Below are 17113 nucleotides of genomic sequence, written 5' to 3'. Positions count from 1 at the left end.
GAACAGTTTCTTCCCCTCTGCTGTTGGACACATGAACAATAAACGTATGACTGTTCCCACCACTAACACATGACCCTACGCTGTGTTCACTGCATCATTCCATGTTTGCACTGATCACCACCTGCACTCATGTATATATCTTTCTACGTAGCACTCATAATTCTTATTCTTACTTTTATTTTTTTCATGTCTATTTAAGCGCAATTTATGACAGTATGTTTGCACTGAAGCACCGCAGCAATTTCCTGATGTTGTAAACCTGCTCAACATTTGGCAATAAACCCCTTTCTGATTCTGATTCTGATTCTGATCTGCTCAAATTTACACAGCTTTCACATCACTTCATTGTAGGGGTCGAGTTTTTCTTTATCTGTTACCTGTCTATGAATCTACAGTGTTCAGTTGAGTCACATTCCAAATATGCTGTGAAAAACTCTTTTTAAATGAGTCGTGCTGGAGTCAGTCAGATGATTTCCATAGAGAGGCACTTTGCATCAGCAGCACCATGCTCCAGTGCTCTGGGAGAGTTTATAGTCCTGAGAGTTGAACACTGGATGACTGACAGCTGTCCTTCATCACAACAGAAGCCACAGAAATCCTCCTCATCAAAAACATGACTTTGATCTGCGTCCTCATCTGGACTCTCCTCTGCTGCTGCTTCACAGGTAAAGTCCAGAGAATCAAACTCCTCTCCTCTATCAACATCTGTCCCTCTGAAATGAAGCCCACAAAACCATGAAGCTGCTTTATGTTTTTGTCTCTGTGTCCTCAGAGTCCAGAGGACAGATCACAGTGACTCAGCCTGGAGCAGTGAGCTCTGCTGTGGGAGGAACTGTGAGCATCAAGTGTACGACCAGTCAGAATGTTTATGTTTCTGGCAGCGCTCACTGTTTAGCCTGGTACCAACAGAAAGATGGAGAAACTCCCAAACGTCTTATTTACTACACTAGCAGTCGACAATCAGGGATTCCAGATCGTTTTACAGGCAGTGGATCAAACTCTGACTTCACTCTGACCATCAGTGGAGTCCAGGCTGAAGATGCAGCAGTTTATTACTGTCAGAGTTATCACAGCATCAACAGTCAGCGTGTGTTCACACAGTGAAAAACAGTCGTACAAAAACCTCCCTCAGTCAGACTGAACAGAAAGTGAAGTGACTGCTGCAGCTGGAAGATACTGCAGAGACTGATACAGTTCACTGAGGACACACACACACACACACACACACACACACACACACACACACACACACACACACACACACACACACACACACACACACACACACACTAGTACAGGTCCTCCATCTTTTTTTTTACCCAAAAAGGGTTTAATTTGTGAGAGTAAAGTTGTGCAGTGTAAATAGTCAAACAGTAAAATGTAAACCTTGCAGCAGTTAAGGAGTGAAAGGCCATTTTTGTTGAAACACTTGTTTCCTGGTTAAGAGCATTGCTTAGAAACTCGTCTTTGGTTTACTTTTACTTTTCTGTTTGGGAAGATTGGGGAACATAAGGACCTGTTTTCTTGTTTTGGCATTGCTCACATCCAAAACAAATAAACTCCTCTATACCAAAAACGAACCTTCTTATCAACTCACATTGTTGTGCAAATAAAGTCATCCTGTTTTTATTAAGCTGTATATTTTCAAACTTGAACATTGTTAAAATGATTTGGTCGATGTTTCATCTTTCACTTTGTTATTCTCCTGGTCTTTCATTTGTTCAACTGTGATGCTAAAGTTCAAAAAACAAATCCCAGAATTGTTTTCAGTTAAGCTAAGCATTGGCTTCATGTTCTAATTATCTTTAACATTACAGGGCTCTAGAATAACTTTTTGCCTTGGTTGCACTGGTGCGCCACTTTTTCAACCGCATCGCTTAACACCGCGGTTTTACATGTGCCCTTTTTTGGGGGGAAATTGCTGTCCATACAGACAATATTGATTTGTAAATGATTAACTAACAATCTTGTTCTTGTGCTTAAAGTGCTTTGGCACTCTTTGGCCATAAGAATGCAGAGATGGCACCGGGTGTTATGGCACGCCGTCTTTCTCTCGGTTCTGCAATGTTTGTTTGTTGTGTTCTTAGTGGTGTCCCTGCTAGCTTGGAAAACCCACTCCCTGTTGGTGTATGAGCGACAGACGCTTTTTAACATCCGTGACTCACTGCTGATGCTCCACAGTGTTAGCGAGCGATCTGGAGGAATCCCGCCGCCGTGCCGGAGGAGCAGCTTCGCCGCGATCGCTGCTCTGCGCTTCCACAGGCCCCGCTGGTTTAGAAACTTATTCCCGTTAACGACAAGGAAACAAGATGAACAGCAATTTTACTTGCTAGCAAGGGAGGCTGGTTGGAACCAGGCTCTTGGAGCTAAACGCTCCTCACCTGTCTGCTAGCCAGCATCAAGTAAACAGCCTTCCTTGCAGCTTTTTATTCTGAGAACACAAACACCACTCGTTGTAAAACCCCCCTATGGTCACAAAAGGTTAAAACACTGCGTGTGTGTGTGTGTGTGTGTGTGTGTGTGTGTGTGTGTGTGTGTGTGTGTGTGTGTGTGTGTGTGTGTGTGTGTGTTTGTGCGAGTATGTGAGTGTGTATGTTTGTTTGGTGGTGCGTTTGTGTGACCTCCTGCTTATCAAAAGGGTCATAAAAGCAGGAAGCTTACTAACCAAGAAAACAGAACCCTCACATAGGATGTCCCTATAATGAAACACTACAGCCTCCCCCACCAACAAACAGGCTGGAGAGGTGGTCAGAGACAAAGGAATGTCTTTGACCATGCTGCTTGAACTAAGTCTTACACATTTAAGTAACACAATGACAACATTTAACAATTTGACTCCAACAGTCCCCCCTTTTTGTCAACTTTGTACATAAATTTCCACTTATGCACCCTTGTGTTTGACAGTTCAGTATAGGCTTCATTCACACACAGCTCCTCACATCATTCACTTCCTACTGCTGCAAAAGTTCACAGTTCATACATGTACGAAACGTGCTTAGCAATTATCCTACTTCTCATTCATCTCACACACAGTAAACTACATCCTGCAAGGAAACAAATGAATGTCAACAGTCAAAAACAAGAATCAACGTTCTCAAAAGAATATGCACTACAATCCAAATGTATGCAGACATAGGCATTCAAACACATCCGTTGGTTTTTGGTTTGTCCATGTGGCTTCCAGCTATCTTCAAAGCTGTAGCCTGGTCAACACTCCTCTTTATGACCCCTTTCAAACCCCCAAATCTTCTCACTGTAGACACCCTGTGGGGTGATCGAGTCACCTGGTGAATCATCCGCATTTACAACTCCTCTCCTTTCCTGTTGTCACTGCAGAAAAAGTTTTTTAAAGGAAATTGGATCAAGTTGTTTATGATCTTCTCCCCCCTTTTTGAGTCATGTCCACCCATGGCTCAAAACTCCAACCAACTTATATAAGTGTACATGATGTAAATGTAAACAAAAGAAAGCCCCTTTGACTGTCTGGCTTTTTCTTCATAATGATAGCCATATTAGGACACATAAAGGCAATGGTTATATATCTATATATTTTAGCACAAATGACAATATAAAAAATATCAATCCTAACAATGTCCATGTGTCAAAGTAACTGAGAATAAAAAACAGAAACATGAAGGAGATATTCCTGGCCTGGCTTTTTATAGCAGATAATCTTAAAACTATTTTGCAATTTTGCATAATTTTAAAAAGTTTACATTTCTTCAGTATTGAACAGCAGAAAATAGGCTTTCTTGTCCGAGGTCATTGAAGTAAAAGAAAAAAAGAAAAAAACACAGAGGCTGACAGCGCTGTAAACAACGGTAGACTGGTGGGTAATAAGCGAAGGAATAATGCAGAAAACAGAGATTTGAGACGGGAAACTGTTCTTGAAGTACAGAGAGAGAGAGAGCTGTGCATGAAGTGCGATTTTTATCTTGGTGTAAACAAAACAGTAAAGTAAGAGGGAATTCATGACGATGTTTATCAGATGTGAATAGTTTGTTGCTTCTTTTGCTGCTGGTTCAGTCAATTTTGCTTGGAGAGAGACAAAACCTGCAGCTCAGAATCAGCACAAAAAAGACGTAAACAGCGCGGACCCGACGCATCAGAATCAGTGAGCTGTCGGCTTTCAGCCCGATGGCGTGTCCGTCTACGTGCCGTCGTGTGAGAAAGCAGAGAAAGCTGATTCTGATGCGTCGGGTCCCTCTGTGTGTTTACGCTGTGTGTCTTTGTGTGGAATCCGTTTACCTGCTCTCATTTACTGTTTGGTGGTTGATAAAATACTTTTGTGATCTTTAACCTGAGATTCCGGCGTTTCTGGGAAAATATATTTATGTTTAAAACTCGATTTAGGATTTAATGAATCAATGTCGCTTTATTCAAGCTACTCACCTCTCTCTATCTGCCTGTACTTTCAAACGTACAGACGGACTACATGAATATCTGAACTACGACCAATCAGAGAGGTCCCACCCCTGATTATCTCTGATTGGTTTAGACCACGATAGGAGCATAATGTGTGTCGGTTGTTGACCACAGGGAGAGTTTCAGAGTTGCAGAGTGTTTTTTTATTTATTTGTTTTACTCGAGTAGTTTGTCGTACCGCTGCGACCTGAGATTATTTTTAATCGCACTTGCGACCAAATTGGTTGCACTCTACAGCCCTGCATTACATTTAAATTTTCTACCTTACCTTTGCTCCAGTGGTAATTAGAGTGAAAGGACTTGAAAATCAAAGTTTTACTCGTCTCTGTAAAACAAATTATTCATACCACCTTTACTTAACAGGAGCTTTACTGTGATAGTTTTAATACATTCTTCTATATTTAGTATGGTTTTAATATTTTCGTATTTTAAATTACGCAGGATATATGATAAAACAATAATTTACTTGCAAAGAGTTTTAATTTCTACACAAATACTTTCATTATGTGGAAAAAAAGTATTTGAGATGGAATTGTTTTATTTGATCTGAGAACAAAAAGAAATTGTTCATTGTTAATATATTTAGATCATATAAACAATATACAGGTACATTTATCAAAGAAAGTAAGAGAGAAAAAAATACTACAGACGGGCATCTGAGGGTGAAGGGAGCGTGCCAAGCTCCAATCGACAGCACAGTCGAGTTCAATGATGGCATCATGATTCTGTGAGCAGCACAGAAACCAGAAGCTAGGGTGGTGATGGGGAATGACCGACGGCAATTTCCTATGAACATCACCTAATGCTGTGTCACTGTGCTAAGCATACTTTGACAATCTGAAGAGGGTCTTCCTTTGTGTCATTGTTGTTGTCATTTGCATCATGACCACTTCTACAAGACTGCTAAAGTGATTCAACAGGTGGGATCATAACAGCAGTAAAACAACTGGATCCAATACCCTTTCCGAGAAAGGTTTTCTGCAGAGATAAAAAGGACAATAGAGGAGTCCTAAGTATTCCCCCCACAGGAAGAATGCCTGAAGTGAGGCGATGAGGATTGATAGAGGCCATAAAAAAGGGCTCTATCATATAATCATATATGCTTAGAGGTATCAATTGTATAATGATAGAGGTCTGATCCTTGGTAGTCTGCAAAGACTCTTCCAGAGTGTTCTGGCATGCACACACATCCTAAGGTCATGAGTGAGGTCGTACCTTCTTTAAATAGTATGGGAGGACACCTACTCTGTATCTGTTTAAGTATAAGAGCCTTTTGTTTAGGTGGACCGCTGGACTCCTGGCACCAGCTTACACACACACACACACACACACACAATTCCCAATAAAAGGCAGCAAGCGGAGGCCGTCGTTGGGGTCATTTTGTGGTAGACACCGACGAGGCCTCCATTGCAAATAAATCGATCGATCGCTGACTGTCTCGTTTTCTTCATGATGAATTAGTCTCTAAACCAGCGGGGCTTGTGGAAACACAGACCCAACAACACCCAGGTAGAAGACGAGTATTAATAACTGACTGCACACTTATTTCCACACTGTCATCCTCGAGTAGGTGAGAGGGAACGAAGTCTTGCCCCAAAGACATTTTGTAGGTTTGGTGGCTCCTTAGAGTACGAGCACCTGGATGACTGAGAACCTTCACAGATCTATTTTCAAGCTGAGCTCAAAGGTCATAGCCCAGCTTTTTTCAATACACTGCTCAGCTTTCTTTATCATAATCGTACACATCATGGTTTTGGGAGCTTCATTTCAGAGAAATAATTTTTGCAAGATGAGAGATTGTTTCCCGAGACTTTCTCCAACTTTTCCTTGCTGTGCAAAAAATGATGGTATTTGTTTAAGAGATCTACAGTGTGTGTGTGTGTGTGTGTGTGTCCTCAGTGAACTGTATCAGTCTCTGCAGTATCTTCCAGCTGCAGCAGTCACTTCAGTTTCTGTTCAGTCTGACTGAGGGAGGTTTTTGTACGACTGTTTTTCACTGTGTGCTCACCCACAGACTGTTAGGATAGTGCCAACACATACAGTAATAAACTGCTGCATCTTCAGCCTGGACTCCACTGATGGTCAGAGTGAAGTCAGAGTTTGATCCACTGCCTGTAAAACGAGCTGGAATCCCTGATACTCGAGTGGTAGCAACATAAATGAGCAGTTTAGGAACTCCTCCATCTTTCTGTTGGTACCAGGCCAAATGGTTGTTGCCATAAACATCCTGACTGGTCGTACACTTGATGCTCACAGATCCTCCCACAGCAGAGCTCACTGCTCCAGGCTGAGTCACTGTGATCTGTCCTCTGGACTCTGAGGACACAGAGACAAAAACATAAAGCAGCTTCATGGTTTTGTGGGCTTCATTTCAGAGGGACAGATGTTGATAGAGGAGAGGAGTTTGATTCTCTGGACTTTACCTGTGAAGCAGCAGCAGAGGAGAGTCCAGATGAGGACGCAGATCAAAGTCATGTTTTTGATGAGGAGGATTTCTGTGGCTTCTGTTGTGATGAAGGACAGCTGTCAGTCATCCAGTGTTCAACTCTCAGGACTATAAACTCTCCCAGAGCACTGGAGCATGGTGCTGCTGATGCAAAGTGCCTCTATGGAAATCATCTGACTGACAGAAACATGCAAGTTAGAATAGAATAGAAAGCCTTTTTTTGTCACTATAAAGTTGTACAAAGAGATACAGAGAAAATGAGACAAAGACACAAATTTGCAGGGGGAGAAGTGCCAGAAACACATTATATTAGATTAATATTTCAAACATGACAAAATGCTAATCTTACAGCAGCTGCTGTGTGTGTTGCATCATATTGCTGTAATTGTTTATATGCTTTATATATTCTGAGCTAAGTTGATCTATAGTGTTACATCGTATTCTATAAGGATGTTATGTGTTTGTAGACTTTCTGCCCAGTTTGACCCATTTAGCAGACGTCAGCCTGTTTAAGGCTCTGATATCTATTCTGTGTGACTTAAAGCAGTTATGACATGGTCTGATTTTCTCACCCAATAAAGGAATATTTCATATATCAGTCTACTCTTCATTTTATCAGACACAGTTTTCACAGCTCGTACATTTTCCTTTTCACACATGTATGTAAGCATTGAGCCAAATGTAATAATGCCAACATATTAAACGAACAATATTTGTCTCTTATGTATAATACATCTGTATATACACTTTTGAGTGAAGATTTAAGGTGATAGGAAATATAAACTGCAACTTGAATCTTTCAAGTTCAAGCTCACTGCTGTAATATATGTATATATACACACACACACACACACATACATATATATATATATATATTTCCAGTCCTCAGATACTCAACTAATCAAAGTGATGTCATGACAAAAATGAATGACCAACAAGACATTTTTTCTCCTTCATTTCTGTCACACAAAGCTGTATGAAATGTTTCTCGCGGTTAGCATCATGGTTGCTAGGCAACCTGAACAGCGCGACGCAGGCTAGACCGTCCCATTTCACAAGCCTCTCACTTCCGCACAATCTTGTACTCATAGTACGCACCGTACGCAGTACACGTAGTGCGCGTACTTCAAGCTTGCAGACCCTGAATTGGGACACAGCCACGGACTTTACACAGAGACCTGACTGAACTGGAACAGAGGGAGCATGGGAACCAAACCTAGGAACTAGAAATCATAGCAAAAGACATAACCAGAATAACCTAAAGCATAAGATAATAATAATTAACACAAAACACTGGGTCACATGACCCAGGACCATGACACTTATAGCACTAGAATTAAATAATAAGGGAAGGATTCTGGATCAGCATCATGATGAAAACTTGTGGCCGTAGTATATACAGTATTCTGGAGAAGGTATAAAATGTCACCGTATGTGTGTGTGTGTGTTTTATGTGTATGGATTTTTTAAATTATTACTCATCATATATTACTGTCTATTAAAGTCCTGTAGTAATTTGTCCATCAGCCTTTGGAAGGTGGCCGGTGCCCCATGTAGGCCAAATGGCATCACCGTGAACTGGAACAGGCCGGCAGGTGTCCTGAAGGCGGTGTGCGGTCGAGAAGACTCCTCCAGTGGCACTTGCCAGTAACCTTTGCAAAGATCCAAGGTGGTGATGTACCTGGCCGCTCCGATCTTCTCCAGCAAATCCTCGGTTCGAGGCATGGGGTAGGCATCAAACTCTGAAATGGAATTAAGCTTCCGGAAATCAATGCAGATGCGTAGGGAGCCATCTTTGAAGATGATGACCACCGGGCTACACCACTCTGAGCAGGACGGCTCTATCACCCCAAGCTCCAGCATCTTCTCCACCTCCTGTCGCAGTTTATCCACTAGGTGTTGTGGAACCCGGTATGGACGTTGGCGGATGGGATGTCCATCCTTTAGGCGTATCACATGTTCGACAAGGGTGGTCCTGCCGGGGTTAACTGAACACAGAGATGAAGTCTCCCAAAGGACTTGGAATAGCTCAGCAGCCTGCTGTGGGGTAAGATGAGTCAGCACCGGAGACATCGTATCGGCTCCCTGCTCGGGTTCTGTCTTCCCTTCTCTTGGCATTTCTCTTGCCATCAGAGCTTTCGCAGGGGCCTGGTGGGCACGCTCTTCCCATTCTTTCAGGAGATTCACATGGTAAGTCTGCTTCGGTTTCCTCTTTTCAGGATGATGAATCTCATAGGTCACTGGCCCCATTCTGCGAAGAACTGTGTATGGCCCTTGCCATTTCGCCAGAAGTTTACTGTTGGCTGACGGGAGAAGTAACAACACCTTTTGACCAGGTTGAAATTCACGTTGCCGGGCCTGTTGGTCATACCAGGTCTTCTGGCTTCGTTGAGCGTCTCGCAGGTTGACCTCGGCCTCTTCATGGTATCTCCCCAACCGATCTCTCATTTCCAGCACAAATTGCACCACTCCTTTATCATTTGGAGCAGAAGCAGGAGACTCCCAACCCTTCCGGAGGAGATCCAATGGCCCCTGCACATCCCAACCATAGAGTAGCTCGAATGGTGAGAAACCAGTGGAAGCCTGGGGAACTTCTCTGTACACAAACAGCAGGAAGGGTAGCCACTGGTCCCAGTCTTTCCCAGTGTCTGACACAAACTTCTGCAGCATCCTCTTCAGAGTTTGGTTGAACCTCTCCACTAACCCATCTGTCTGTGTATGGTAGGGTGACGTCCTGATGGCAGAGATGCCTTGCTGGTTGTGGAAGAGCTGCATCAACCTAGAGGTAAAGTTAGTCCCTTGGTCGGTCAAAATCTCATCTGGTATCCCCACCCGGGAGAACAGCTGTACCAGTGCACGCAGAACATTGGGTGCCATGAGCGCACACAGGGGGAACGCTTCTGGGAAATGAGTCGCATAATCACACACCACCAAAATGTACTGATGACCCCGACTGCTTTTTACCAGAGGACCCACAATGTCCATAGCTATCCTACGGAAGGGGGTGGAGATGACCGGAAGTGGCTGTGGCAGGGCCCTGTCTGACTTGCGAGCTGGACAAGTTTTCTGGCAGGTAGGGCATGTACGGCAATATTTTTGTATGTCTGTGTACATTGATGGCCAAAAGAAACGTGAGCTAACTCACATATAGGTTTTTTGGCGACGCAGATGACCTGCCCAGGGGAGGGTATGTGCTAATTGCATAATGAGGGGTCTACAACTAGAAGGTATCACAAGCCGTTGGTGGTCACCGTCAACTGCATACAACACATTTTTGTCAACAATGAACTTCTCTTTCCCTCCCCATTTCCCAGTTCCCCCTTCAGTCACATTAGCAAAGAAAACTTTCAACGTTTCATCCTCCCTTTGCAACAAAGTGATATTTTCTGGTACATCCCATTTCATGCTCTTAGTGTCCGGCCCCTTTGACCATAGCTGCTTCTCAATGCGGCGTTGGCGGCGGGATTTTCTTGGCCCATTAGTGCCACCCTCGCACAGACTACTGTCAAAGTCTGGCAAGGGTTGGCATCCAGCCTTCATTTGGGCTCTAGTGACCACTGGGCCAGACACGTTTAATTTAGCATTCCCCTTATCCCCCACATCAGTCTCTGTCCACTGTTCTTCTTTTTCTTGCAGCAAGTCCATGAGTACAGGCAAGTCCATCCCCAGAATAACCTCTACAGGCAAGTTCTGTACCACCCCAACTGACAACAGGTATGGCTGTTCATTAATAGTCACTGTTACCTCCACTTTTGGGTATGGATGTTTATCGCCATGCACACATAAAACTTCTTCCTGTCTGCTATAGTCCACACTGTTCACTGGTACCAAACTATGCTTAATTAAAGACATAAAACTACCAGTGTCCAGCAAAGCAGTAGCCTGCAGACCATTGACCTTTACTTTTTTATAGCGTTGCACATCCACTGGCTGGACCCTTGTGGGCTCCATCTCCAGCCGGGGTGCATAGCAGGCACCAGTGACTTTAGCCTTCCGGATAGGGCATACCGAGGCTTTATGACCTGGCTGCTGGCAATAATAACAAAGAAAGTCCTTACCCGCTCCTCGTAAGTTTGATGCCTTGGGGTTTTCTGGTGGCTCTGGGTTGCTCTCCCTTTTCAGAAGACCCGATGATGGGAGTGGTGGTCGCTGTGGCATCCCAGATGAGCGTGCAGGTGGTGCTCCTTTACGCACATTGAAGTACTGTGACACCAGCTTAGCAGCGGTCAGTCCATCTGCTGGCTCATGCTCCCTCACCCAGGTCCTGACCTCCCCTGGAAGTACCTGGATTAACTGCTCCAAGATGATAGCTTCTCCCATCTCTTCTTTAGTATGCTGCTCTGGTCGGATCCAGCGCCGATAGAGGCCCTTCAGGCGATAATAGGTCTCAGTGGGGATCTCACCAGGTGGAACTGTATTGGACCGGAACCTCTGCCGATACGTCTCAGGGGAAATGTCAAATTTGGTTAGCAACGCCGCTTTTAAATCTTCATAACGATGGGCTCTTTCTTCATCCATTGCAGTGTAGGCCTCCAACGCCTTCCCCAATAGCAGTGGAACCAGACGACAGGCCCATTCACTCTCTGGCCATCTACAGGTTTTGGCAACTCGCTCAAAACGCAACAAATAGTTCTCAATGTCTTCCCCCATCTGATAGGGTGGAATTTTTGGCCCAACAGATCGCATCCACTCTGAGACTGACTGGTCGAGGCTGTTGGTCACTGCTTGTGACTGACGAGAGGGAACCTCCTCTGGGGGATCCCGGTATCCTCTTTGACGTGCAGGTGTAGGCAGTACCATTCTGGGGCTGCTTGCTGTTGCGGTGCTTGGCGTGGCCATTGCTGCTGTGGTGCTTGCTCCGGCTGGTGCTTGGGCTGGACTTTGCTGACCAGCAAAATCTGAATGCAGCTGAGCGTTGGGAGGGGAAACAGTCCTCAGCCCCCTGAGTTCTGCCAAAAAAACCTCCTCTCTCCTTTGCTGTCCCGCCAGGAAGTCCCTCATCATCGCAATCAGCTCTCCATTTGGGTCACGTGCTGAGGTCGAAGCTGTAGGCAATTCTGGACCAATCCTGCCGGAAACCTCCTCCTCCTCCTCTGCTGAAGAAGACGACGCCGGCACTGTGTCCCATGCCAGCTCCTCTGCTGTCTTCTCCACTGGAAGCTCATGCTGCTGGGACCGCAGCCCTGTGCGCTTAACTGGGAGGCGCGTTTTCCTCTTCCGACTAGCAATCCCACTTCTGACACCATATGTCGCGGGGTCCTCTCCTAAACTTCTCCCGAACAAATGCAGGCGTAGTCAGGAAGCATTCAGTGTGGATAATTTATTCTGCCGGCCTCCCAGGTGCACAAAAGATTATTTACAAAGAAAATAGGAAACTAACTTAAGTCAACACAAAACAAACATCTATATACAAAACACAGTCTGCATGTTACCCTCTCTGTAACATCTCACTGAAAGAACCCAGGTAGGCCCTGACAGCCTTCTTTTATACCCCATGACCCCTCCCACTAGGCATAATAGTCATCTCTTTATTATTTCTTTTACCAAACAATCTTTCCCCCTCAGCTTATTTCCAGCTGTATTCCTACAATACATATATGTATATACAGACATTTATGGCCAATTCCAGGCAGCCTACAGTGTTTCACAACAACAAAAAAACAAACAAAAAAAATAATGCAGTTCGCGTGACCTTTCAAGCGCGCGCAAACCCACTATTTGAACCCGAGAACACCATACCATCGGCTTGCATAACCCCCATTCAATCGGCGATCACAGCGAGTCTCCGCGACCGGCTTTATTAAAGGTAAGTGGGAAAATATGTTGGCCACCTTCTGCGCTGCTCAAAATATACCTCTCACCCCTTTTTGTTTATCTGCCCGGTCGACGAAAAGACGCGCAGTAATTGTAGAAACTAATGGTGGTGGTGCGTGTATGCGCCCAGATCAGCTGTCTGCGGCCCGGGACGGTGTAACTCCGTCACAACAGGGAACAATAACGCCTGTACCAGTTGTTGTATAGCAGAGGTGCTCAAGTATAAAAACAATAATAAACACAATGCTTTGGTTCTATAACATTTTTCTATCATTACTTTATTTTGGATTAGGTGCATGAGCTTTTAAGTATGGATAATTAAATAATAGATTAATGAAACACCAGAGTGTGCCCTGTTCTGAGATGTACAGCAAGTGGAGAGTGACAGATGAGATGAGGAGATGGAAGAGTGACTCACAGGCAGAGCCGAGTTCATTTCCCACAGTTTTGTGGTTTAATGCTTCTGAGCGCTGTCACCAATCTTTGCATTTTATTATCATCTCATAACACTTCTTTAATCAGCTACCATCTCTGCTGTGGACTTTTTACTGTCTACAGTCTCAAAGCAACACAGACCTCCATCACTATCTGCAGCAGGAGCAGCAGCAACCCCTCAACAGCAACAGTGTTGTTGTTATTCAGCCTGGTTCCATGTGCCCCTTTTGAACTTTGAGCACCCGTCCCTTCCAGCATCTCTGCACGGCCCTGCTCAGAATCATCATCTGTTTTAGGTTGACATTTTATATGTTTTGTAGAATAACAGGACAAACTGTGAGACTGGAAAGACTTGAGCTTCATGCTCTGTTTTGTGACGTAGTGTGTAATGCTCAGCAGTATTATCATTTTAACTGGTTCTGTGCGCGATCTGAAGACACTAAGTGTTTGTGAGAGAACATAAAACTGTTTTGATGCATTTGTCAGGTTTTACCTGATGAGTTTTAAGTTTTGTGATTGTAGCTTGAAAATTAATTTTAATGTTTAGAGTTATGATAAAGAAGGTGGAAGCATTAAAGTGATGTATCTTAACAGTTGTAAAATGTAAATGACAAATTGGATTATTGGAATATAGTTTTATTGTGTTTCGTTGTTTTTTATGTAAAAATTATAATATTAATATGTTATGAAATTATGATTTAAAGAATTCATATTGTTGAGTTTGTTTGTCTCAGAGTCAGAGAGCCGTGTCTCTCTACAGTCAGAGGTTTTTATACGGCGCCTCAATGAGTTTGTATCACTGTGGTACACGTTCGGTGGAGGAACCAGACTGCAAGTTGGAAGTAAGTCAGCCGTAGAGCTTTTTTTTTTTAAATGTAATTTTCTTTTCTTCAATTTCATTTAATATGAAAGGCTAGGAAACTTTTTATGTAACTGATTAATTATTTTATTCATAAATTTTGTCCTAAGAAACAAAGTCAGCTTTGGAAATGAATATTCAGACACTCAGGACAATTTCCAATGAAAATCTGGGATGTTTCATATTATTCATTATTATTTCTAGTTCTGATGGTAAAGTTGTATTTTGAGGGCTTGTAGGTTTAGTTCAGTCACACAGAGAGCCGTGTCTCTCTACAGTCAGAGGTTTTTGTACGGCGCCTCAATGAGTTTGTATCACTGTGGTGGACTTTTGGTGGAGGAACCAGACTGCAAGTTGGAAGTAAGTCAAACTTAAACCTCATTTACTTTAGCAAATTTCTTTCTTTTGATTATCTTAACTTTTCTGTTCAATGCGCCTAAAAAAACCTCAGGAAAATAGTTTTTAGATAAATCTTCATGAAGAAACAAAGTTAGCTTCAGAATAAATGTTAAAATGAATATTAAACACAATATAAAACATCAGAGTGGACTTGAGGATATTTTACATATACATACATCTGGTTAAGTCTCGAGAGCTTTTAGTTTTAATCCAGTCTGACAGAGTCAGAGAGCCGTGTCTCTCTACAGTCAGAGGTTTTTGTACGGCGCCTCAATGAGTTTGTATCACTGTGGTGGACTTTTGGTGGAGGAACCAGACTGCAAGTTGGAAGTAAGTCAGCCTTAGAGCTTTTTTTTTTTAAATGTAATTTTCTTTTCTTTTCTTTAATTTCATTTAATATGAAAGGTTAGGAAACTTTTTGTGTAACTGATTACATATTTTATTCATAAATTTTGTCCTAAGAAACAAAGTCAGCTTTGGAAATGATTATTCAGACACTCAGAACAATTTCCAATGAAAAAAGTTAAACTGCACAGAGTGAAGATAAAGATCTCTGGTGTTCTTATTGTATCATATCATTTAAAACAATGTAAGCAATAAAAAAAACACATGAGGTAAGTAGTGGTATTGAGTTTCTTATCCAGAACAAGCTGTTTATTACGAAGAACTGATGATGTGGAAGCTTAACATCTTTTAAAAGTGTTGACACATCTTTGTTTCGTTTTTTTGTTTTTTTATTTCCAGTGTAGTTTGAACATATTTCAGCTCAAACTGTGTGATGATTCTCTCTGTGCTGATATGCATGAGAGGTTTCTTAAAGGGAAGTGAAACAATGTGTGAGTGAATGACTGGTGGAGCAGAAAAAACACCTGACAGAAACTTCTTAACGGAGAAAATCAAATTGTGGTTCCTGTCCTCTAACCTGATTGGTGTTTCCTAGGTGATGCCCGCCCCGCCCTGAAGGTGCTGGGTCCCTCCAGTGAGGAGCTGAAACAGGGGAAGGCCACGCTCATGTGTGTGGCCAACAAGGGCTTCCCCTCAGACTGGAGTCTGTCCTGGAAGGTGGATGGCAGTGGCAGCATCAGCTGGGAGGAGAGCAGGAGCCCCGTGGTGCAGGAGAACGACGGCCTCTACAGCTGGAGCAGCACCCTGAGGCTCCCTGCAGACCACTGGATGAAGGTGGGCTCTGTGACCTGTGAGGCCACCCAGGGCTCCCACACTGTGGTCTCAGAGCCACTGATGAGAGACCAGTGTCCCCAGTCCTGACCTGACTAACTGTGACTTTCATGCTGGTCTTACTTTCAGTCTGCACTCTGTAGCTTTAAAAAAAAAAAAATCTAATTTCTTCTCTCATTTTTCATTGCTTTGTTTAAAGTTTAAAGTTTGTTTAAAGTTTTAAAGAATAAAAAAATATCTATATTAAATAAGAATTGAGTGTTTGTCTTACTTTTGTGGTGATGTCAATATTAAACTCTAAATAATGATTTCCAGGGTTCTAATTGGAAGCCAGTGTGCTATCTGTAGTCAATATGAGTCAGTAGAATTAAGTCACTTTCAATACATGAAGTAAAGCAAAGTTTATGTTAAAGAGTAAGTGCGAAGGGGAATTGAGAGACACTGCCATTACTAAGCAGGATATTAAAGACATTACATATATGCAAATTCATTGCATGCTGTGTAATGAAATGTTTCAGCATGTTGCAGTTTGTTGTATGAAACACTGAGCAGGTGGAGCAGAAAAGCGCTGTATAAGAATGAGTCTATTCTCGTGATCAGTGTTGGGGCAGGTATTTTAAGAAGTAATTTAATATACAGAGTTTTTTTGTTAAAAGTATTCAGTACGTTATTTTGCTGTTTTTTTTTCTGTAAAATCACCTGAAACACAACATGTCATAACTGTCATTGAACAATATGAACTTGTAGGCTACAGTCTCTCACACCAACATAAATCCCTATCCTAACGACGACACACATATTTTCTTTCTCTTGGCATTTAGGTATATGAATACCTGTCAAGGGTCCTTGACATACAGGTCTCCGACTCGGAGGACAAAAATTAATGTCCTGTGTCTTAGGAGGGCAGGATTGCTTTGCTTTTTCTTTATACGATGCTTCGCAGTATTAGTTTTGCCTAACAACCTGTTTTTGACTCCTAAATTGTCATTAATGCAACCGCTCTACATAACAGTCAGTGTAACTGATTAGAAATCTTTTATTCATGAACCTACACATTACGCTTTATTTACTAGGTGTATGTATTTTAACAGAGCAAGAGGTGGACCACACGTTTGAAGAGCTGCTGGTCTTTATAACTGGGGCTGACTTACTTCCACCACTGGGGTCCTGCAACATAGACTTTTATGATCAGGAGTCAGGGATACACATCGATGTGCAGCTTATCCCTGTATCTTCCGAGACGTGTTGCATACGAGGATCAATTTAAAGATCTTATGAACACTGCATTAAAAGGATTCCTGGGATTTGGAAAGCTGTAGCTGCATTTACATGAACTGATGCTGGAAAGCTGTGGTTAAAACCTGTGGCCTTTTGGGATGAAGTTGTGTTATTCTAAGTGTTCTGAAATGGGATTGCTCCTGGGCTTCTTCAAATTTGTACATTTTAAAAGTGTTTAGTATAAAAGTTTTTTGTTTTTACAAATGTGACTGTATATAGTTGTATTTATAGTCCCATTAAGACAGGTGGGGTATGCATGCAACAAGCCATGCACCTAAAGT

The 17113-nt window shown here is 42.8% G+C and overlaps 1 protein-coding gene across 1 annotated transcript; it reads left to right on the top strand.

Annotated features, from left to right (window-relative positions):
- Positions 1-534: 534 nt before the first annotated feature.
- LOC106676796 (immunoglobulin kappa light chain-like) lies at positions 535-15808 on the top strand. The gene is made up of 4 exons (XM_076879480.1): positions 535-665; positions 773-1089; positions 13911-13962; positions 15319-15808. The coding sequence occupies exons 1-4, from the start codon at positions 614-616 to the stop codon at positions 15642-15644; spliced, it is 747 nt and encodes a 248-aa protein (XP_076735595.1). The 5' UTR covers positions 535-613; the 3' UTR covers positions 15645-15808.
- Positions 15809-17113: the final 1305 nt, after the last annotated feature.

The sequence above is a fragment of the Maylandia zebra genome, linkage group LG22 (genome assembly GCF_041146795.1).
Source record: "Maylandia zebra isolate NMK-2024a linkage group LG22, Mzebra_GT3a, whole genome shotgun sequence".
Classification (NCBI taxonomy): Eukaryota; Metazoa; Chordata; class Actinopteri; order Cichliformes; family Cichlidae; genus Maylandia; species Maylandia zebra.
The sequence above is the reverse complement of the archived record's forward strand: the minus strand, read 5'-3'. Positions and strand labels throughout refer to the sequence as shown.

Bases quoted from the DNA above. Each gene is read 5' to 3' on its own strand.
- LOC106676796 (XM_076879480.1), top strand. From the start codon at position 614: ATGACTTTGATCTGCGTCCTCATCTGGACTCTCCTCTGCTGCTGCTTC. The intron at 666-772 runs GTAAAGTCCAGA...CTGTGTCCTCAG, and splicing joins CCTCTGCTGCTGCTTCACAG to AGTCCAGAGGACAGATCACA. The intron at 1,090-13,910 runs GTGTTCACACAG...CGCCTCAATGAG, and splicing joins ACAGCATCAACAGTCAGCGT to TTTGTATCACTGTGGTACAC.